This window comes from Glandiceps talaboti, chromosome 22 (genome assembly GCF_964340395.1).
Source record: "Glandiceps talaboti chromosome 22, keGlaTala1.1, whole genome shotgun sequence".
In the NCBI taxonomy this organism is placed as follows: Eukaryota; Metazoa; Hemichordata; class Enteropneusta; family Spengelidae; genus Glandiceps; species Glandiceps talaboti.
In genome coordinates this window covers 7,887,982-7,907,386 of record NC_135570.1, presented here as the reverse complement: position 1 = coordinate 7,907,386, position 19,405 = coordinate 7,887,982, and the positions used below count along the sequence as shown (strand labels likewise).

Here is a 19,405-nt window from a genome sequence, read left to right as displayed (position 1 = left end):
CCCCCCCCCCCCCATCACACCTCCTCCAGAAATGCACTCAAGTGCAATATGGTTTCATTACAAGATTTTAAAGTTGAGATGTTTCCAAAGCATTATTCTATCGTCCAAAACCAACTGTACATTTAATGTAAGAGTAATCAATAACAAACAAACACTTGTTACCAATAAAAACTTTAATACATCAAAATTCATACATGGATATTACAGGTCCATAATTGTTCCAGAATTCAGAAATTTAGAAAATATGTGCCAAAAGAAACTCTCTGCTGGCTACATTACAGATATCATCAATTGCTACATGATTTAGTTTCAATCATTGACACACAAGTTACTGCAACATGACCTCTGGTTTGACCTATGACCTGAGGTCAAACACAATTACCATGTAAACAAGGAAATACCATCCATCACCAGAGCAATTAGCAAGTTTTTTTTTTTTTTTTAGTTGTGAACTTGCCTGACAATGGGTCTAATTCAGGTTATCTTTAATACTTACAAAGGAATCTATTTACATAGAAAGGCACTTTTTGAATCAGCATGTACAAAATCTGATAACTACAGAAGTACAGGACACACTCTGATATTTAAAAAGAAAAGTAAAGTAAAGCTAAAGCTGCAATAACTGATTAACGATATCAGAACATTTACATATCCTGGCAACTTTTGAATAGATTCAAAGCTTCAATTCATACTATGATATTTTTTTTTATCTCCTTCACATATTTTCAATATTCATTCTTTACAAAGGTGCACAAATAAAACTGAGAAGCTTGAAATGTTTTTTTTTTACTATACACAAACTGAATTCACAACAACCCTGTACTTGTCACTGCAAAGTAGCACTACCCAAGTTTAGCTAACGTAGCATAACAATGTTGTTTAGTTGTCTTCCCAATAGGCCATTGCAGACTGCAAACAGGAAATTGAGAACACAGCACCCTCGCTCAAATTGGGGTATCATCACCTCATAGTACCGTTTCTTAAGAGCTTTCTCCCTTGGTATTCTGTAGAAGTGTAAATCAGGGATGTTTTTCATATTGTTCAGACATTGACGAAAGCAGTAGTGCTCTATGATTAACCAAGTAACCTATACCATGTATACCCCCAAGGTACATACAGACAGGAAGTAGAGCGCCACCATGGCATATTTTGGAAAGGCCTATTTATATGCCTGTCTGACACTCAATAGTTCATTATTTTCATTATTTGACCTTGAAGGCCCAACAGACAGTTGGTCAAAACCGATTGATGAAGCCTCAGGCAGGAATCATTTTGTGCATGTCAGAGAAATGGTTGTCTATGGATGGACAGAAAGCGACAGAGACTGACATGACAGACAGTTGGATAAAACCCATTACAATAGCTCCTCAGGTAGTGCCAACTGCAGAAATCAGTTTGTGCATGTCAGAGAATTGGCCATGTATGGATGGACTGACCGAAAGACAGAGAGACAGATAGACAGACAGACAGAGACAGACAGACAGACAGACAGACAGACAGACAGAGACAGTTGGAGAAACCCCATTACAGTAGCCTCTCAGGTAGTGCCAACTGCAGGAATCAGTTTGTGTATGTCAGAGAATTGGCCATGTATGGATGGACTGACCGAAAGACAGACAGACAGACAGACAGACAGACAGACAGACAGACAGACAGACAGACAGACAGAGACAGACAGAGACAGTTGGATAAACCCCATTACAGTAGCCTCTCAGGTAGTGCCAACTGCAGGAATCAGTTTGTGTATGTCAGAGAATTAGCTGTATATGGATGGACTGACAGAGACAATTTGATAAAACCCATTACAGTAGCCTCTCAGGTAGTGCCAGTTACAGTTATAACACCATTCATACATAAAAAATAAAAAGCAAAAATTCTATTAAAAAAATTGTTCTCATAAGATGAACATTTCTTAATTGAAGAGGCACACAGTTTGCAAAATCACAAAAATTCAATGGTAAGTGCAACCATTCACATAAAAGCATCATTTTGGTCAATAATTTACAACTAAACCTTTCTACAGTAGTACACTACACGTTATTGGCGTGAGACATTTTTTTATACAAGCTTAATGGTGAACTCCCATCTAACTAGGTGTCAATTATTCAGATTACATTCTACAAAAATACTGGCCAAAAAAAAAAAATTGATAATATCTGAAATCATTTTTTTTCCTGTATTATATTTCCTTTTCTGAAAATAATGGCTTATATATAAATAGAAATTGACTTCAAGAAGCACATTAAATTGAAAATTATTATCATACAGTGGAGTACGTGTTGACGTGTGTTTAGCTGGACTCGAGAACTTCTATAACTTGAGATATTGACTTGGTTCCTTTGTTACCCACAGCAGTCTGAAAGAAAACACAGAAGGAATGACTTTAATGACCACACTGACATAGACATTATAATGTACAGAATTCTTGTATGTCTTGCTCAAACAAAAGAGATATAACAGATGTATTAAACTGCAACAATTCAATTATTAGGAATTCGACATATCAACATTAGTAGCCCCATCCCTTAGATTGGTAGCCCTAGTCCCAAGGCTGATAGCGCCACCCTTTAGATTGGTAGCCCTAGTCCCAAGGCTGGTAGCCTGCCCCTTAGATTGGTAGGTAGCCCTATTCCCATGGCTGATAGCCCCCACCATATAATTGGTAGCCATACTCCATAGGCAAGTAGCCCCCATCCCTTTGATTGGTAGCTGCAGTTCCAAGGCCAATAGCCCCACCCATTAGATTGGTAGCCCTACTACTAAGGCTGGCAGCCCTCTCCCTGAGATTGGTAGCCCTAGTCCCATGGCTGGTAGCCCCACCTGTGAGATTTGTACCCCTAAACCTGAGATTGGTACCCCTACTCCCAAGCTGGTAACCCCAACCCCCGAGGGCAGTACCCAAGTCCTAAGGTAAGTAGCCCAGCCCTGAGATTTGTAGTGCAAGTTCCAAGACTATTACCCCACCTTGGAGATTACTAGCCCTAGTCCTTAGCCCCTAGTCCTGCAATTACAGCCCTACTTATATACTCACAGTCAGACTCATAAACTCCAAGAACTTGCGTAACATATCAGCCATCCCACCAAAATCACCATCTGGTAGGAACTGCTTCACCTTGGTTAATGTTTGCTGCAAACAACAAAAACACAGTAACCCTTTAGATGATATCTATACCAATGGGGAATACAAAACATAGCTAGTAATATCCTGGTTGTATTCAATACTTGACACAGATGTACTCTAACAACTAAGTGCAACATACAACACCTGCAATCAAGGTCTCCATTTAAATCGATATATAGACACATACTGAAACTATACTTGTGACATGTACACATACGCCATTGAATGGATTTTGGTTCAATTATGCTCACATTAGGGTAGCATTTCTGATGACTTTCATGCTCTAGTATTATATTTGTAGTGAACATTTTGGGGACTTCAAGTGCTTACACTACTTTCATTACATGAAGATTACATCCACATAACAGAGGCACTGCTATCACCCATCTGTGTAATCTAACACATTGAACAAAATCTCTTTTACTTCGTATCTCTCTTAGCAAGCCAAAACCTTTGATTGCCACTGTAGTATCTTGTGTAGAGTATTGTCATTATATTAATCACAGGTCAAAGGTTAATCACTAGGTGTGTCATAATGTAGAATGTAGACTACATTTCATCATCAGTTCAATTAGACAGAAATCAAGAACGTTATTCTTACCCTACTATCCTGTATAAGACAGCCAACCAGGAGTGCAATATAGGAGGCTACTATACTGTCTTCCATGTGTTTACCAGCCTTATGTAGAGCTGAAATCAATCAATCAATCAGTCAATCAGTCAATCAATCAATCAATCAATCAATCAGTCAATCAATTAATGTGTTGTAGAAGTTTACATCAAATATATCACCAGCTGTATGTAGAACTGAAATCAATCAATCAATCAATCAATCAATCAATCAATTTATCGAGTGTGTGTGACATTATGTGGTTGGCCCTAAGTTCACAGAGTACTTACTGGGTCAACCATGTAACTTACTATGGAGGCTGTTTACAATGATCAGATCACACAAAGTTACTTTCAAACACAATTTGTTATCAGATGATATACTTGCTGCATACAACCATGTATGGAAACAGCTGAGATGGAATCTACATAAAACCCTGTACAAATAGTACATCATTTCTTCACACTAACCTGCAGTCAGTGTCTTCTTCAGATTTTCTTCTGAATTTTGAACATCTTCTCCTGATTTTTCCGGGAGAGCAACCCATTCCAGACCTTCTTCCGATTCTATCCATTCCCCACTTTTATCGTTAAGTTGTTCCGGATCATTGAATGCATCCTTCTGACTTTCAGCATCTTTGGCAGCTTTCTGTCTTTGTAGGAATAACTAAGTCAACAAAAAAGTCAGAGACATAAATTTAGAAAATTATCAGTAATATAACCTTTCTGCTGACATCACAATTTAATACATACCTGTAACATAGCATAAAATGACAACTGACAAAACAATGTTATACATGCCTGTAACAGTGATGTACATACCTGTACAACAGCCTTAATAAAGTGATGTAATGCATACCTGTACAACAGCCTTAATAAAGTGATGTAATGCATACCTGTACAACAGCTTAATAAAGTGATGTAATGCATACCTGTACAACAGCCTTAATAAAGTGATGTAATGCATACCTGTACAACAGCCTTAATAAAGTGATGTAATGCATACCTGTACAACAGCCTTAATAAAGTGATGTAATGCATACCTGTACAACAGCCTTAATAAAGTGATGTAATGCATACCTGTACCAGAGCCTAAATACAATGATGAAATACATACCTGTACCAGAGCCTAAAGAGACAGTGATGTAATACATACCTGTACCAGAGCCTGAATGCAGTGATGTAATACATACCTGTAGCAGAGTCTACATAGACAGTGATGTAATACATACCTGAACAGGGACATGATACATACCTGTACCAGAGTCTAAATAGACAGTGATGCAATACATACCTGTACTAAAGCCTCAATAGAAGACACTTTATTGTCATCAACATTCACACTATCGTCATCATCTTCAGACTGAGAATCATATGAAAACTGTGTTCTGGTGTTGACCAATGTTTTACGATTCTTAGCACTGTGTTCTACCAGATTAATGAGGAGACCAAGACTCTGTGGAAGATAATCAAGAGTGAACAATGAGTACGACGATGCAAGACAACTCACATAATCTATTGAGTACAACTCACATAATGTATCGAGTACAACTCACATAATCTATTGTCAACTGCTTCTATTGTTATTGTAAGAACCATTAATATTGTCAAAGTAAGCATAGATGTGATGTGTCTTAAGTTCAATGGACGTTACCTAGCAACTCTCATACATCACTTCCACCTAAGTTCTGATCAATGCCAGCTCTGTGCTCATAAGTGAAAGTGAATGCCACCAACACATTTTTAGATCCAAGTTATTATTAGCACAGTGTTCTACCAACACAATTCACAAGGCATCCTTCTCCCCTTTGGCAAGAAGTTTTAGGGGAGACCAGAAAATTGAACAAATTATTTTAGACTTTTATCTACACTATAAACTCCTTGGCAGTGTGCCCTCTAAGCCAATTTGACACACCACTGACGCACACAATTTCTAGTGACGCACCAAAATTTGGTGTTCCCCTATCTCTTACTATGTGGTCACTCGTAAGAAATGTCACTTTTTATCATTTTGACTCACAAAAACAAAATTTGGCTATCATTGGAGGACACACCTCTCCTTGGTAATACTGTACTCACCAATACAAGGACATCAAATCTCTGTTCATTTGGTAAATACTGTGGTGCTTGTAGAACACAACACAGGGCGGTGGAAATCAAACCTTCTTTTTCTCCCATCTTGGTACTACCCCATTCTAATAAAAGGACAAAAAATCATGGATTTAAAAAACAAATTGGTCAGTTTCAGACTTGTACATTTTTATGTACAAGTCTCCTTCAAAGCCACAACCCCCTCTCATGTTTATATGTGCATATGCAAGTCTTTTGTTCACAACACATTTCCCATTTCCCCTCTCACATGTTTATATGTACATCTACAATTCTCCATTCATGACATACTGCCCCGCCCCTCTCACATTCATGCGTACAAGTCATTGGCAGACATACACCTCCCCTCCCACATATCTACAAGTCGTTGGCAGACATACACCTCCCCTCCCACATTTGTACAAGTCGTTGGTGAAGACACAGAGAGGAATTTTTTAAATAATCCTTTCAGTCCTGACAAAACCAAAGTTCAAGTTAATGGAATCAAATAATTCTTACCGTTATCATGTGTTAGATTCAGTAGAACTCTAAGTACAGCAAGCATACAGTTTCTAACTACAGGTCCAGGTTCTCTTGTTGTAATGGTCATATCATCATCAGGTGGAGAGTACTCGTCTTCAGCATAAATCTGTACAAACTTCTCACATATCCTCAGTGCTCTGCAGTACACAAAATATTACATATGTATCAGTGACATCACATGAACCAATGTGCCAATTTGACATGCCTCTCACGCATACAATTTCTTGTGACACACCAAGGTTTTTTGGTACATGGTATTCCCCTATCTCTTACTATGTGTTGACTCACAAGAAAACCAAGTTTTTATCATTTTGACTCACAACAAAATTTGGCTATCATTTATAAGGTAAATTGCATACATGCACTCTATTCGTATTTGTACTGCAATGCAATACTGGAAACATTGTGACCCCCAATAGGTTTCTTCATTCAACCAAGGAAAATATGAGTGACCTAAGGGGCCCTGTCACTATTTGTCTTCCGACTCATAGTGACAAAACATTTTTGTCACAAGTTTGAGTTTTGACCAAAATTCACATGTTATAATGATAATAATAATCTTTATTTATACTGGATAGTTCTTTAAGTATATAAACACTTGTCTCCCAAGAAGTCAGTGAGGGCCATCCATCCTTCATGGGTTCAGTGTTAATGCAGGAGGAAACTGGAGTACCTGGGGAAAACCTGCATTGTTCAGTAGAGTCAAACTGAACAACACTCCTTCTTACTTATAGCGTGGTAAATTTAATCAAACTCTGAATAGGTTCGAACCCCCACCACAGTGGTAAGAGGCAAGTGGTGTAACCACTAGACCACTGACAACCTGTTTACACCTAAATCATGAAATAACTCTCCAGAATCCATAGTTTCTGAACATGTCTCTAGTTGGTGAAGTGGTGTTCCCCTTTAATGATGAAGATTTGACTTACTTGATGATAATCGAGACTAATGAAAAGTCTTCAAAGGTTATCAGATAACTTTGGTTTTCTGTGTTCATGTAGGTAACACTCTCTAAAACCTGAAGACATCTCTCAGCTTTCTTCAAAGTGTCAATCATCCTGTCAGTCAGAGTATCCTGCACTCCTGATAGGTCTTCTACTGAACTGGCCACTATAACAAAACATGAATGACAGGTGTCAATCATTGGATTAACCAATCACAGGTCAAGTAAGTTTACAGGGAAAATTAGCATACAGTGTAACCAGATATACTCTGTTGCACAGCACAGCTAGAAGAACAAGTCATTTGTGAAGACAACGTACTTGCTTGATGTCTTTGACCCAGGTCAAATTCAAGGTTAATACAAGAATAATCATTACTATTTCATAGCTACATTCACTTCTTGTTTCCTGTGATAAAATGTGACCACCTTGGCGCATCATAAAATTATGAATCATTTGCTTTCTTGATCAAGACCATGATTCTATGCACTACACATAAGAATAAGCCAATATTGTTGTTTAATTTTAACCCCCTGTGTAAAATACTATTACATGTACCTAAGACTTACAACATCTGTATCAGAGATTACTTGTACAGGTGTGTGCACATATTAGTGGTATTTACACTGCAGTGAAATACAAAAACATTATTGTATACGTGAATGCAAATGGTATGCAAATGAAGGAGCAATCATTTGCTGTACGTGAAAGTGCATAATTGCACAGTATTATTATTACGGAAACTTGCTGTTTTGGAAAAATATATGTGATAATAAAAAAAAAAACGCATGCCATGTGAGTGCAAGTGTGGCTACTCAGGGGTATTTGCACCTGTCCTTGCAATGTTTTCTGCTGCACTTCACTTACTGTACTCATGAAAGTACGGCCGCAGACAACATCGCAAGCACTCATGCAAATACCCCGAGTACACCACACTTGCACTCATGCAATGTCCTCAGTAAGCCACACTTGCACTCACGTGTCCTGGGGTGCTGTCATATTAATTAAAGCATACCTGAATGTACTATGTGATCCAATCCACCTACAACTCTCAGCTCTTCTTTAAACCATTCACCAGCTTTCTTTGAAGTCAGGGACAGTAACGATTCCATAGCAAGGTAATTGGTCTGCAATTAAACACATCAATAACATTCAATATGTAACTTGCATATCCTGAAATGCTGCATCATTGGAAATATGATGAATATGAATCAATCAGTATTGTAAATGATTGTGTTACATTGTTTGTAACAATAAATAATGTAGTCATGGTTACTCTGACCATTATAGGAAATTTATTCTATTGACAGCTACAGATTAGGTATTATGACAAAAACAGATAATCCCATAGTCCTTTGCATCTGAGCATGCTCAGTCTGGATTCCATGTTCCCTATTAGACATCATCAATTTTCTTTCCTAAATACTATGAACATATTTATGGAGTTCTGTTGAATTGTGGAAATATAAATTTTTGTAACAATGAGATAAAATCAAATATTTTGTAGGTTTTCTAAATCACTGTTCTTTTCCAAGGTTTAAGAATGCTGGGAACAGGGAAGGGTAAAACCACTATTTCTATATAAATCTCTTTGCCTTGTATTTCATTTTGTTGAGAAAAAAAGATACATGTATGATGAGGCTTTTTGTAAAGTCCATTCTAAACTAGTTAGAATCTGTTGTTAATGGTTACAAAAACAAGTGGATAATCACACTTCATACACTTTAAGTCAAATAAAATGCCAGGACTTTTCTGGAGTTTTTCATCAGTTTTCCAGAAGTATTCAAATCACCTTTGGTGGTCATTTTCCAAGAGTTTTAACCAGCAAAATATATTGTATTTGTCAATGCACCTGCTTTTCAAAAACATATTTTTCACCTATCTAATGGACACTTCATTACAGTAACACTGTTTACTTTATCAATTTTCAAGGAGTTTTCAGGAGTACTTTGGGATTCATGGACATTCCACGAGTTTCCAGGAATGAGCCCTGGGTTATACTATGTTTTCCTATCGGTGGGAGTCATCGAAAAGGTTTCACAATAGCCTTAACTCAGGTAGATTTTAAATTAACCACTCTAACTAAAAACCGGTGAAATGGAACTTGGAAATTAAACGCTACAGTGATTGTTAGCACAACTTACCGAGATACAATTCAAATCAATGTTTTTAACCATTTGGATAGGGAGCTTCTGAAATGTACTCCTTAGTTTCTCCTTTGTTCTATTGTACTCTTTACTAGATGAGGCGGATGATGGTTTGGGTGCAGCATTCATTAGTTGTACAAGCAAAGATAAACTTTTACGATCCAAGTCCATGTTAAGTCTGTCTTTACTCAACATAAATAACAACGCTGCTGTACTTATCGCCAAACTCTGTCAAAAAAACAAACAAATCATATTTGTTTATGTTTATAAATATGTTAGTATACTCATCACATATTGATAAAATCTTGTCATTGTGTACTATTTGAAATTAAAGACTGCAATGCCCTCAGATGATCTTAGGTTATAGTCTTAGAGCACTGACATAGCCATGAGGACAAACAGAAATGGACAAGCATACAAACACACAGACAGACAGACAGACAGACAGACAGAGACAGAGACAGAGACAGACAGACAGACAGACAGCCAGACAGACAGACAGATGGAAGGGTGGGCAAACAGAAAATCTCACAGCAACATGCTTTTATGTCAATGATAGAATAGTGACAGACTGACACACACAAACACACATACATACATACACACACACACACACACACACACACACACACACACACACACACACACACAGCTAACAAACCTTTATATAAATAATAGGACACATTGATAGCAAGGTATTTTGGTAAAATTCAGTATAACACATTGACTTCCTTCACCAATGTCCCACCTAACCAAATCAGCTATAAATAAAGTTCATACATTTAATGTCTGTAATAGTTTGTCAAATGTTTACTTACAGGATTAGCGGCAGCATCTTGAAGAGCTGTGAAAATCTTGGCCACCATACCATGTGCTCGTAGATGCATACGGAATGATGATGCTGAACATTTACTGGCTAAACTGACAGCACTGAAAAGAATACAATGTAAACACTGGGTTAAAAAACACTTGTTATCTTCTCAGGCAACGCTAGTAGTAATCCAACACAATGACAACACTGATATTTGTCTCTGGCAATGCTATCATAGTTGTAATGAACAAGGTGACATTGAATAAAAAAAATGCCTTTTTATAATAATTTCTTTCTACATGACACAGAACAAGTCAAAGAATCAAATGAATAGGAAGCCTTGTCATCAAGCTATTCACATGGGAAGGGGGGAGGAGAGGAGGTGCTTGTCACAAGCTATTGACATAGGCGATCTTGTCACCTAGTCAGGATCAGAGGCCTTGTCACTTAGTAAACGACATAGGGTACATTGTTGCCAAGTCAATGACATGGGGGGGGGGGGGGTCTTGTCATCAATTCATTGACATAGGGGGGCACTGTCATTAATTCATTGACATACGGGCATGCTCACCGAGTAATAACATAGGGGAAGTTGTCACCAAGTAAATGACATAGGGAACCTTCTTACTGAGTAACGACATAGGAGAGGTTGTCACTGACTCCATGCCATAGGGGACCTTGTCATCAAATCATTGACATACATGTAAGGGTCCTTGACATACTTGTAAGTTGTAGGGTTCCTTGACACAAAGTCAATGATAACAAGGGGATGATGAAACCTTTCAGCTGTAAATGCCCTCTACCAAGTAATATGTACTTATAAACTAAAATCTTACCACTATATCACATAATCTATATGTAATTTTTTGATTCAAGACTCAAAGAAGATTGAGATGAGCCAAAAATAATACAAACACGTTACATTATTATCAACTATTATAGTTGAGATAAAATGATATATTTAGAGAAACTTTACCTAAGACATCGTGTTGACATCGTCTCTGTGTTATTGAGACCATCCAGGAGATACTCCACATCATCAATAAATTCTTGACTTTCTCCAGACTCTTGACACTGGTGGGCTTGTTTCACATGTTTTACCACTGTGTACAACTAGACAATGGAAATGCCACAAATATGCATATAACTATAGACTCTAGAGTTAACATAATATACAACTTGCAGCAACATCTAAGCCCAAATTTATAGCAAGTGTGTAATCTCATGCATTATCAAAGGTAAAAACTGGGCAAAAATAAGAAGCAAAGCATCAGATCATAATTTTTGATATGTACACTTATAAGTATATGCCCATTACACAAGTGCTGTGTTTTTGTTAAGAGTGGTTAGCAGGCAAAAATCTACCTGAGTTCCCCTGTCATTTTGCTGGGGTTCCCCACCAAAATTATAGTACAATGTATCGGAAACTATGCCAGTTTTACCATATTCCCACTTTCTGTTACCGTGGTTCCCCAACCTTAGCAAAAGCACTAAATTGTTGATAATTAAAGTGTCAGTTCAGATAAAATCTAGTTATGAAACACAGCTACCTGACAGATACAGAAAAAGTTGATCCCTGATCAAAAGAATGAGCCCAGCCATGTAATCCTTATGGCTACACTGATAAGATAAAAACTAATGCGAAAACCTGGCCTTTAATGCCACTACCTACTCAAGTATACCACATTCAGGCTATCATTGCTAGATAAACAGCCACTAGGAATGCTCTTTGCAAGATATTTTTGTGCCGGAAGTGAGGCCTAACATAGTTGCGTATTATATCATAAAGATTAAACACATGATAACGACCACTCATTTTCCGTGGTTTCCTAACCATACTGTTTTATTATCGCCTACCATGCCTAACTATTATTGTAACGCTCTTTTAAGAACACAGTTCTTTTATACAGTTTGTTCATGGATTCGTGTATTGCCCTACGACCAGTGGCCATGATCAAACGTTAGCCTCCACTTTGCCAAATCTAGGGCCCCCTCTTGTGATCCTTGTATGTGAAAGGTTGGAACTTTGAAAACGAGATTATTATACTTACTGGTTTTTCCTGTCTATTGCACTTCAAGGATGTGACAGTATCTTGGTATAACCTGGTAGGGTAAGTAACAGCTCTAACTAAGCCGGGTTTGGAAGTTGATGGTTTGGGTTCCGTTGATGATGATAACAGGTCTTCAGGTAGGTCCAACTCTATCGCAGTTATCGACTAAATACAGAATACGAAAGTTAAACTCACTAACTGACTAAACTCACTAACTGACTAAACTCACTGACTATGGATACAATAAAGAACAGAATGAAAGTTAAACTCACTAACTGACTATAAACACAGAAGTTGAACATTGCATGGAATGAAACTTCAATTCAATCACTGATTTACAAACACACTTTGTACAACATAAAGAATGAAAGTTAACTCAATAACTACCTCTAAAACATGCAATGAAAGTAAACTCATTAACTGACTACAATACAACCAGGTATCAATCATGCACCTATTGAAAGCATAACCATCTTGACTACAATGGTACAATAGTGGTACTGACATTGTTAGGAAGAACACATTACTATTAAACCTTTTGTACTTACAGTATCAACTTGCCATGGTCTTGCATTGTACGTAGCTTTATATTGTGCCTAACAAAAAAAGAAATACCAGTTAATTACCTGCATCACTTATATGTCAATTACTAACTTGCATCACCTATGTTGCTTAAAATTGACATACAAATGTATTACATAGATGTACTCAGCGATTTTGATTATTCACATTATTTTTTCTCTTTGCTCATCCTCATACTACTGTTAACAGAGGCAGTGTATGACACTTCACCAAGTTCCGATACTCCTCTATACCTCTGTATAAAGCATTGTTCATCACAAAACAGAACGAAGTAACGGCTCAAGAATTCCACTCTGATTTGTAATCTGGTGTCCGCCTGATTTTAACACTGGACACATCCTTGTGATAACCTCAGCCAGACATGGGGCTGAGGCATCAACCAATCCTATTACTATGACATGCTGATGAGGTGCCAGTAATACAGTGTTCTCCCCATCATAAAGAAAGCATGGTGGTAACACCGTCCTTGCCATCTAGGCCACCATGCTCGGCAAGTTTCTGCTGTTGTATTTTAAAAATATTCTACCATCCTTGAGATTAAATTTGAATGACACTATTGTGATAATATTTTCAGACGAAGACAAGTGGCTGATCATGAAGTTCATGTCTGTGTATGTGTTAAACATAAACATAAACATTCAGAAAACATTTCAATGTTGTGATATGTAAATCAATATTAGTTGCGATCCTTGTAATCCCCATGGGGCTAACACTAGCGTCTGTGAAACCTTGCCTTGGTTCAAAATCACATTAAATTCTATGAAAGTCCCTAACCCTTGATATTATTGGTGCAATGGTCTGTTTGCCAATGTGGAGGTGTAAATGGTAACGATACTGTATTGTATAGGAACTAGACTATGTGAGTGGAGGTGTAAATGGTAACGATACTGTATAGGAACTAGACAATGTGAGTGGAGGTGTAAATCGTAACGATATCGTATAGGAATTAGACTATTGTGCAGTTCCCGTCATTCAGAATTCCTATCAAAAATATGTTACATATTGTATATTTGACCAGCTTCCTAACCAGTGATGTATGTATGTATGTATGTATGTATGTATGTATGTATGTATGTATGTATGTATGTATGTATGTATGTATGTATGTATGTATGTATGTATGTGTGCATGTATGTATGTATGTATGTATGTATGTATGTATGTATGTGTGCATGTATGTGTGTATGTATGTATGTATGTGTGCAATGTATATGTAAAAGTTTTGACAATCTGATCTGTGCAAACACTTTGGCAATTGACTACGCTCAGCCTCCTTCAAGGGAAATGCCAATCCAGGAAAAGAAAAGGCATTTCCATGAACTTTGGATTCTAGAGAGTAACTGTATTAATTTCCATCACTTAAACACGTCACAAAATTGACGAAGAATGCCAAATTGAATCACCTTCACATTCATTGTTCTGAGACTGTTTTATCAATGATCCAATGCTGCTCATGTGAGCCAACAGACATGCATATGTAATTAGACGAGCAACAAATATTCATGATTCCTACGTCCTTTTGACATTCAGATAAATATTCATGAATATTCATTGTTCATCTAATATATATGCACAGGTAATACTGGACCACTGCTTGGCCTATGATGATCACTGAACTATATTTTATAGTCCACTGATGTCCCATAGATTTCTACCTATGAGTAATATCACTGTGCACTATATCTTTCAATATCACTACTTCCTTACCTTCTTAGCTGGACTGCTTTTGATCTTGTTGACTATACTGCTCGGCGCTTTGGATGGTTTTGTACTTAATCTTCCAGTGAGTGACCTAGTGGCCTTCACTTTCCTTGTTAGTCCCTGTACAATGGTATTAGTGAAGTCACCATCTGCGTCACTATTGTCTGAGTCATCAAACTTGTATGTGTCCAGTGATGTGTGCGGTGGTGTGTCCTTACCATGCGATGACGACGACGATGACTGTGACGAGGACAGAGCCATACTTCCAGTACTAGTTTGTGATGATGTGACTTTGTGACTAGTCGTACTCCCTGAGGGCTTAGTTGTCACAGTCACACTGGAGTACTTACTGTATGTCCTTACTGCTTTCACTTTCTTAGAAGATACAAAAAAGTCATCCTTCTCATCATCAAAATCAAAATCATCTTTCCCTGAGCTGGTATCGTTCGATGATGATAGTAGAGGTGCTGAACTTGTCCTTGGCATAACTGGTTTACTTGGACCCTTTGATAACACAACATACTTCAATGACGACGTATTGTCAAATTGTCCTAATTTGTTGGAAGCACTCACGTTCATCAATTTACCATACGTCTTAATTGGGCTATTTTTATTAGCAGTGATTTTGATGGTGGTAAGTTCACCACCCCTATCCAATGGGACTCTAGTCCTTACACTGCTATCAGCAGTAGCACCCATAAATTTAGGTATTCTCTGAGCATACGCATGTTCTTCTTCCATTTTATTTGGCAGTGGTTTTTGTGCATACGCATGTTCTTGTTCCATCTGTGACATGCTCAAATCTTCAGTTTGACCAGCCAATCCTTTAGCCTTCCCCCTTGGTGGAGATTTCTGGGCGTAGGCATGCTCCTCTTGCATTCTGATGCCATAAACGTTTTGACTGACTTTCTCTACGTACATATCCATAGACATTTGTTTTTTAGGTTTACTACTGTTCTCAGCTGGTCTGGATGAGTAACTTGTTGATTCTTTTGGTTTTATAACAGTCTTTGGTGCAATCTTGCCACCGTACGTACTCGAACTAGGTTTAACATACATATCTGATGACTTTGTTGGTTTGCCTGCGTCTATAGACTTAGTGGCTATTTTGGCCCTCATATCTAAAGATTTGATGTTCACTTTCGTTGATTCCTCCTTACTTGCAGGTGCTGGTTGTTTTGACTTTGATATTACAATATCTTTTGTCACTGTTTTTGAAACATTTTTTATAAGACTTCTCTCAGTGTTTTCGACACCTTCCTTCTTTTGACGAGCATTTGGAATTTCAATTTTTTTATTCAACGTACTCTTCTGTGGATTATCCAGAATTTGGTTGGTTTTGGTTGGAGGTGTTTGCAAGGCCCGTTTCCTTGGTAACCCCTTGTCATCGTCACTATCAAAACTAAAAGGGTCACCGGAGCTATCCTCACAATGTTGCCGTTTCCGTGACGATGAAGGTGGTGGTGAAGGTTGCGGATCCGCTGGTATCGGGTCAGGTTCTTTACCTTGCATAGCACTTTTTCTGGTCACCCTGCTGTATGTCATATTGCCCCATTTCTGGTGTGTCGAGGCAGTTTTAGATGATAGATTCTGACCGTTCTTGTCTCCAGGATCATCAAAGAGATCATCAAACTCTTTATCTGCATCACTGTTTTTACCTTTCCTGCTGTACGTTTTGGTTGTGTACCTTGGCATCGTGAGATGAAACGTTTCAAAATCGCTACGACTCAAACCTTATCAACACTTTGATCACGCCTCTATCATATGCACAGATCCCCTTTCTACCATATGCAGTTCCACAATCTACAGTAAATACAAAAGTCAAAATAATGTAATTATGGTACAAAAAAAACAAATTTGCAGGATCAAAATTTTGGAATACCTAAAGATATCAGGAATCAGAATTCAAACAAAAATACAACAATATCCACAATTACAACTGCCGACATCAGACTGTTGACTAACAGAACCTGTTACAAACAGGGAAAGTAAACAACTGAATTGGATTAATAACACTTGGCACAGTATGTTGGAACAGCAGTCTTGTCTTACATTCCATCATTTGATAAGAACAGTTTTATGGTAGTGTGGGTATTCTGGGGAGCGGTATCTGTACTCATGCTTGTAGTGGGTTCTGCTGTACTTTAACTTGCCAGTCTCATGAAAGTACAACCATGGAGAACACTGCAAGTGAATACCTCCCAAAGTACGATACACTTCAACTCATACATCATTGGGTACTGTCATAGTACAATGTACTTTACTGGATAAATGTTATGGTAATATTTTAAACATAAACTCTATATGGAGCAAATGAATCAGTTATACAGATGTCAGTAACATGATTTACAAGTACTGGAAAGCATAGGCAAGACGTTTATCAGATCTAGTACATATTGATGTATGCAGTAAAGCCTATAAACAATGATAACATGAATACATCGACCTACCCTTCCATCTATTAACAATTACAAATGTAATTATATTTTTAAATTTCATTACTTAAATTGTAAAATTTCAAATTTTCTGTTTCCGTAGAAATTAATTTGAAATCTCAACAAAATCATTTGAAATCTCAACACCATTAAGTACATACATTACAAGGTCAAACTTGATATTTTCTATGGTGTTTGGCAATTTGTGTACATCAATTATCAGTCAATGAATGCTTGCATCTTCTTTCTGTTCACTGTTTTTAGAAGCAACATTTTTATTTACCTTTTTAATAATATTTTTCCCAACTTGTAGTTTTTTGTGTACACAAATACACCCCCCCCCCCCTCCCACAGAAAAAGGATTCAAACCTTACATGGTATATAATATCAGATCACATTTTGTACAATCTCATACATATGTAACATTTTCCCTTCTCACTGCTTTCTCTTTTGAGTGGCAATTTTCCCCTCAACACCAGTTATATGCTTTTCTTCATACAAAAATTATATAAACTTATAAGTTCAAATTTCGTGGTATTCGGACACTCCCTTTTCTGTATTTTCCCAGATCGAATATATTTTAACGATTTTGCCATAATGCATTAGGTCATTTATCACACTGGTTCCTGTTTAGTTATTTTGTTGTTGTTATTTTGATGGGGTTTTTTCATATTCATTCAGTGGGTACTTTTCAGGAAACATTACAACACAGAGCTTGTAGTGAGACTATCTATACCTGGTATGCCTGTGGAAAATTTACCGTGGGTGCTGATCAATCGAACCAATAACAAACAATCCTCAATGTTGACCACGGACCGTACACAATGAAACCATTTGCCCCAAAACCGTGGAAATTCCGGAATCGTCGTTGATTACATCAGAGGGATATTACCTTGTGGTGTGGTTAAACGATTCTAAGTATAGATTTTTTACAACAATTACAGTCATTGAACGAGGTACAAAATAGTTGTATTTTGTATATAGTTTATCAACATCAAACTAAACAGTATCTTTCACCGTCACCAACACACTAGTAGTCGTTTGAATAGCAAAATGTCTATCTTAAACTAATTACTTGTAAGATAATACACATGTTGACGTCTATATAACAAGATCATTTCAACAAAACTTAATTATGAGAGCTAGTGTGGTGAACTCGCTGCGTTTTTTCCCATTCCCACTCGACGATCCAGTCCGACAAATTTGACCATCATCACCGTCCTTCGTTCAGGACTAACGTCCTTTTCTCCTGTGATAGTACATACGATTATTAATACAATTTGACAATGTGGTACTTACTTGATACTAAATATGAGGAATCACTTGATGTTCTCTATAAAATAACAGAACAGGAATAAAATTAAAAAGAATGCTCCGGAACTAGTACAAAAGCGAGGATACGACCGCCATATTGGTTAACTAAAATGCGCATGCTCAGATTTTAAAATGATTGACCTGTAAAACGGCTCATTTGATTGGCTACAAAAAAGTTTAGCCTAGCCTGCTCCTCCAAGAACTCAAAAACATCAAAAAGTAAATGAAACAAATACAGTTTAGCACTGTTTTCACCTACGGTGATTGTAATAACACTGCTTATAGTAAAAATAATACAAACAAGTTGTCGACATCCATAGTTTCTACGTATACTAGCAAAAACACCATTTATTATTCGATCGATCAACCAATCAGTCAGTCAGTCAGTCAGTCAGTCAGTCAGTCAGTCAATCAATCAATCAATCAATCAATCAATCAATCAATCAATCAATCAATCAATCAATCAATCAATCAATCAATCAATCAATCAATCAATCAATCAATCAATCAATCAATCAACATATACTTACATCAAGAGTCGGTTTCAAGTACAGTACGACGTAACATTAGAATCATTCAGTTAGAGTTCATACTGTCAAGAGATTTTGAGGGCACAAACTGGAGGTATTTACCTAATTCTAATGCTAGTTTTAGTGCATGCACGGGATTCAACACGTGATAAAATATGCCCTTCAAAACACGAATTCTATTGGGTTCCTTCAAATAATACTCAATCTTATCATTGAAAAGATAGTAGTCTCTAACTAGCCAAGTAGAGAAAAAAAAATAAACCAGTCAATTAACCCAAAATACGTTTTTAGTATTTATTATATTATTTTAACCTATAACTTACGTCATTTCCGTTAGCCTACGTTATCTTCCATGTCAATAAAGTCTTCACATTGACACCAAAGTAACGTTTCCACCTTGAAATTCAATATCATCACTTGGTGCTTTCTTTTGGAATAGCGCCCCCAGTAGTGAGATCTAGAAATCTTTCGTTTTCGTAACTTTTCACGGAGAGACACATACATGCATAGTCCAAACATATTTGCCAAACTT

At 37.2% G+C, this 19,405-nt stretch overlaps 1 protein-coding gene across 1 annotated transcript; it reads right to left on the bottom strand.

The window, feature by feature from the left end:
• Window positions 1-162: 162 nt before the first annotated feature.
• LOC144452175 (wings apart-like protein homolog) lies at window positions 163-18,442 on the bottom strand. The gene is made up of 16 exons (XM_078143217.1): window positions 18,329-18,442; window positions 14,601-16,397; window positions 12,860-12,907; window positions 12,312-12,476; window positions 11,237-11,373; window positions 10,268-10,379; window positions 9,447-9,677; window positions 8,318-8,429; window positions 7,291-7,471; window positions 6,338-6,498; window positions 5,810-5,925; window positions 5,025-5,186; window positions 4,202-4,397; window positions 3,723-3,811; window positions 3,032-3,127; window positions 163-2,356 (listed from the first exon to the last, which is right to left on the bottom strand). Exons 2-16 carry the CDS (start codon window positions 16,287-16,289, stop codon window positions 2,291-2,293), a joined length of 3,561 nt encoding a protein of 1,186 aa, XP_077999343.1. The 5' UTR covers window positions 16,290-16,397; window positions 18,329-18,442; the 3' UTR covers window positions 163-2,290.
• Window positions 18,443-19,405: the final 963 nt, after the last annotated feature.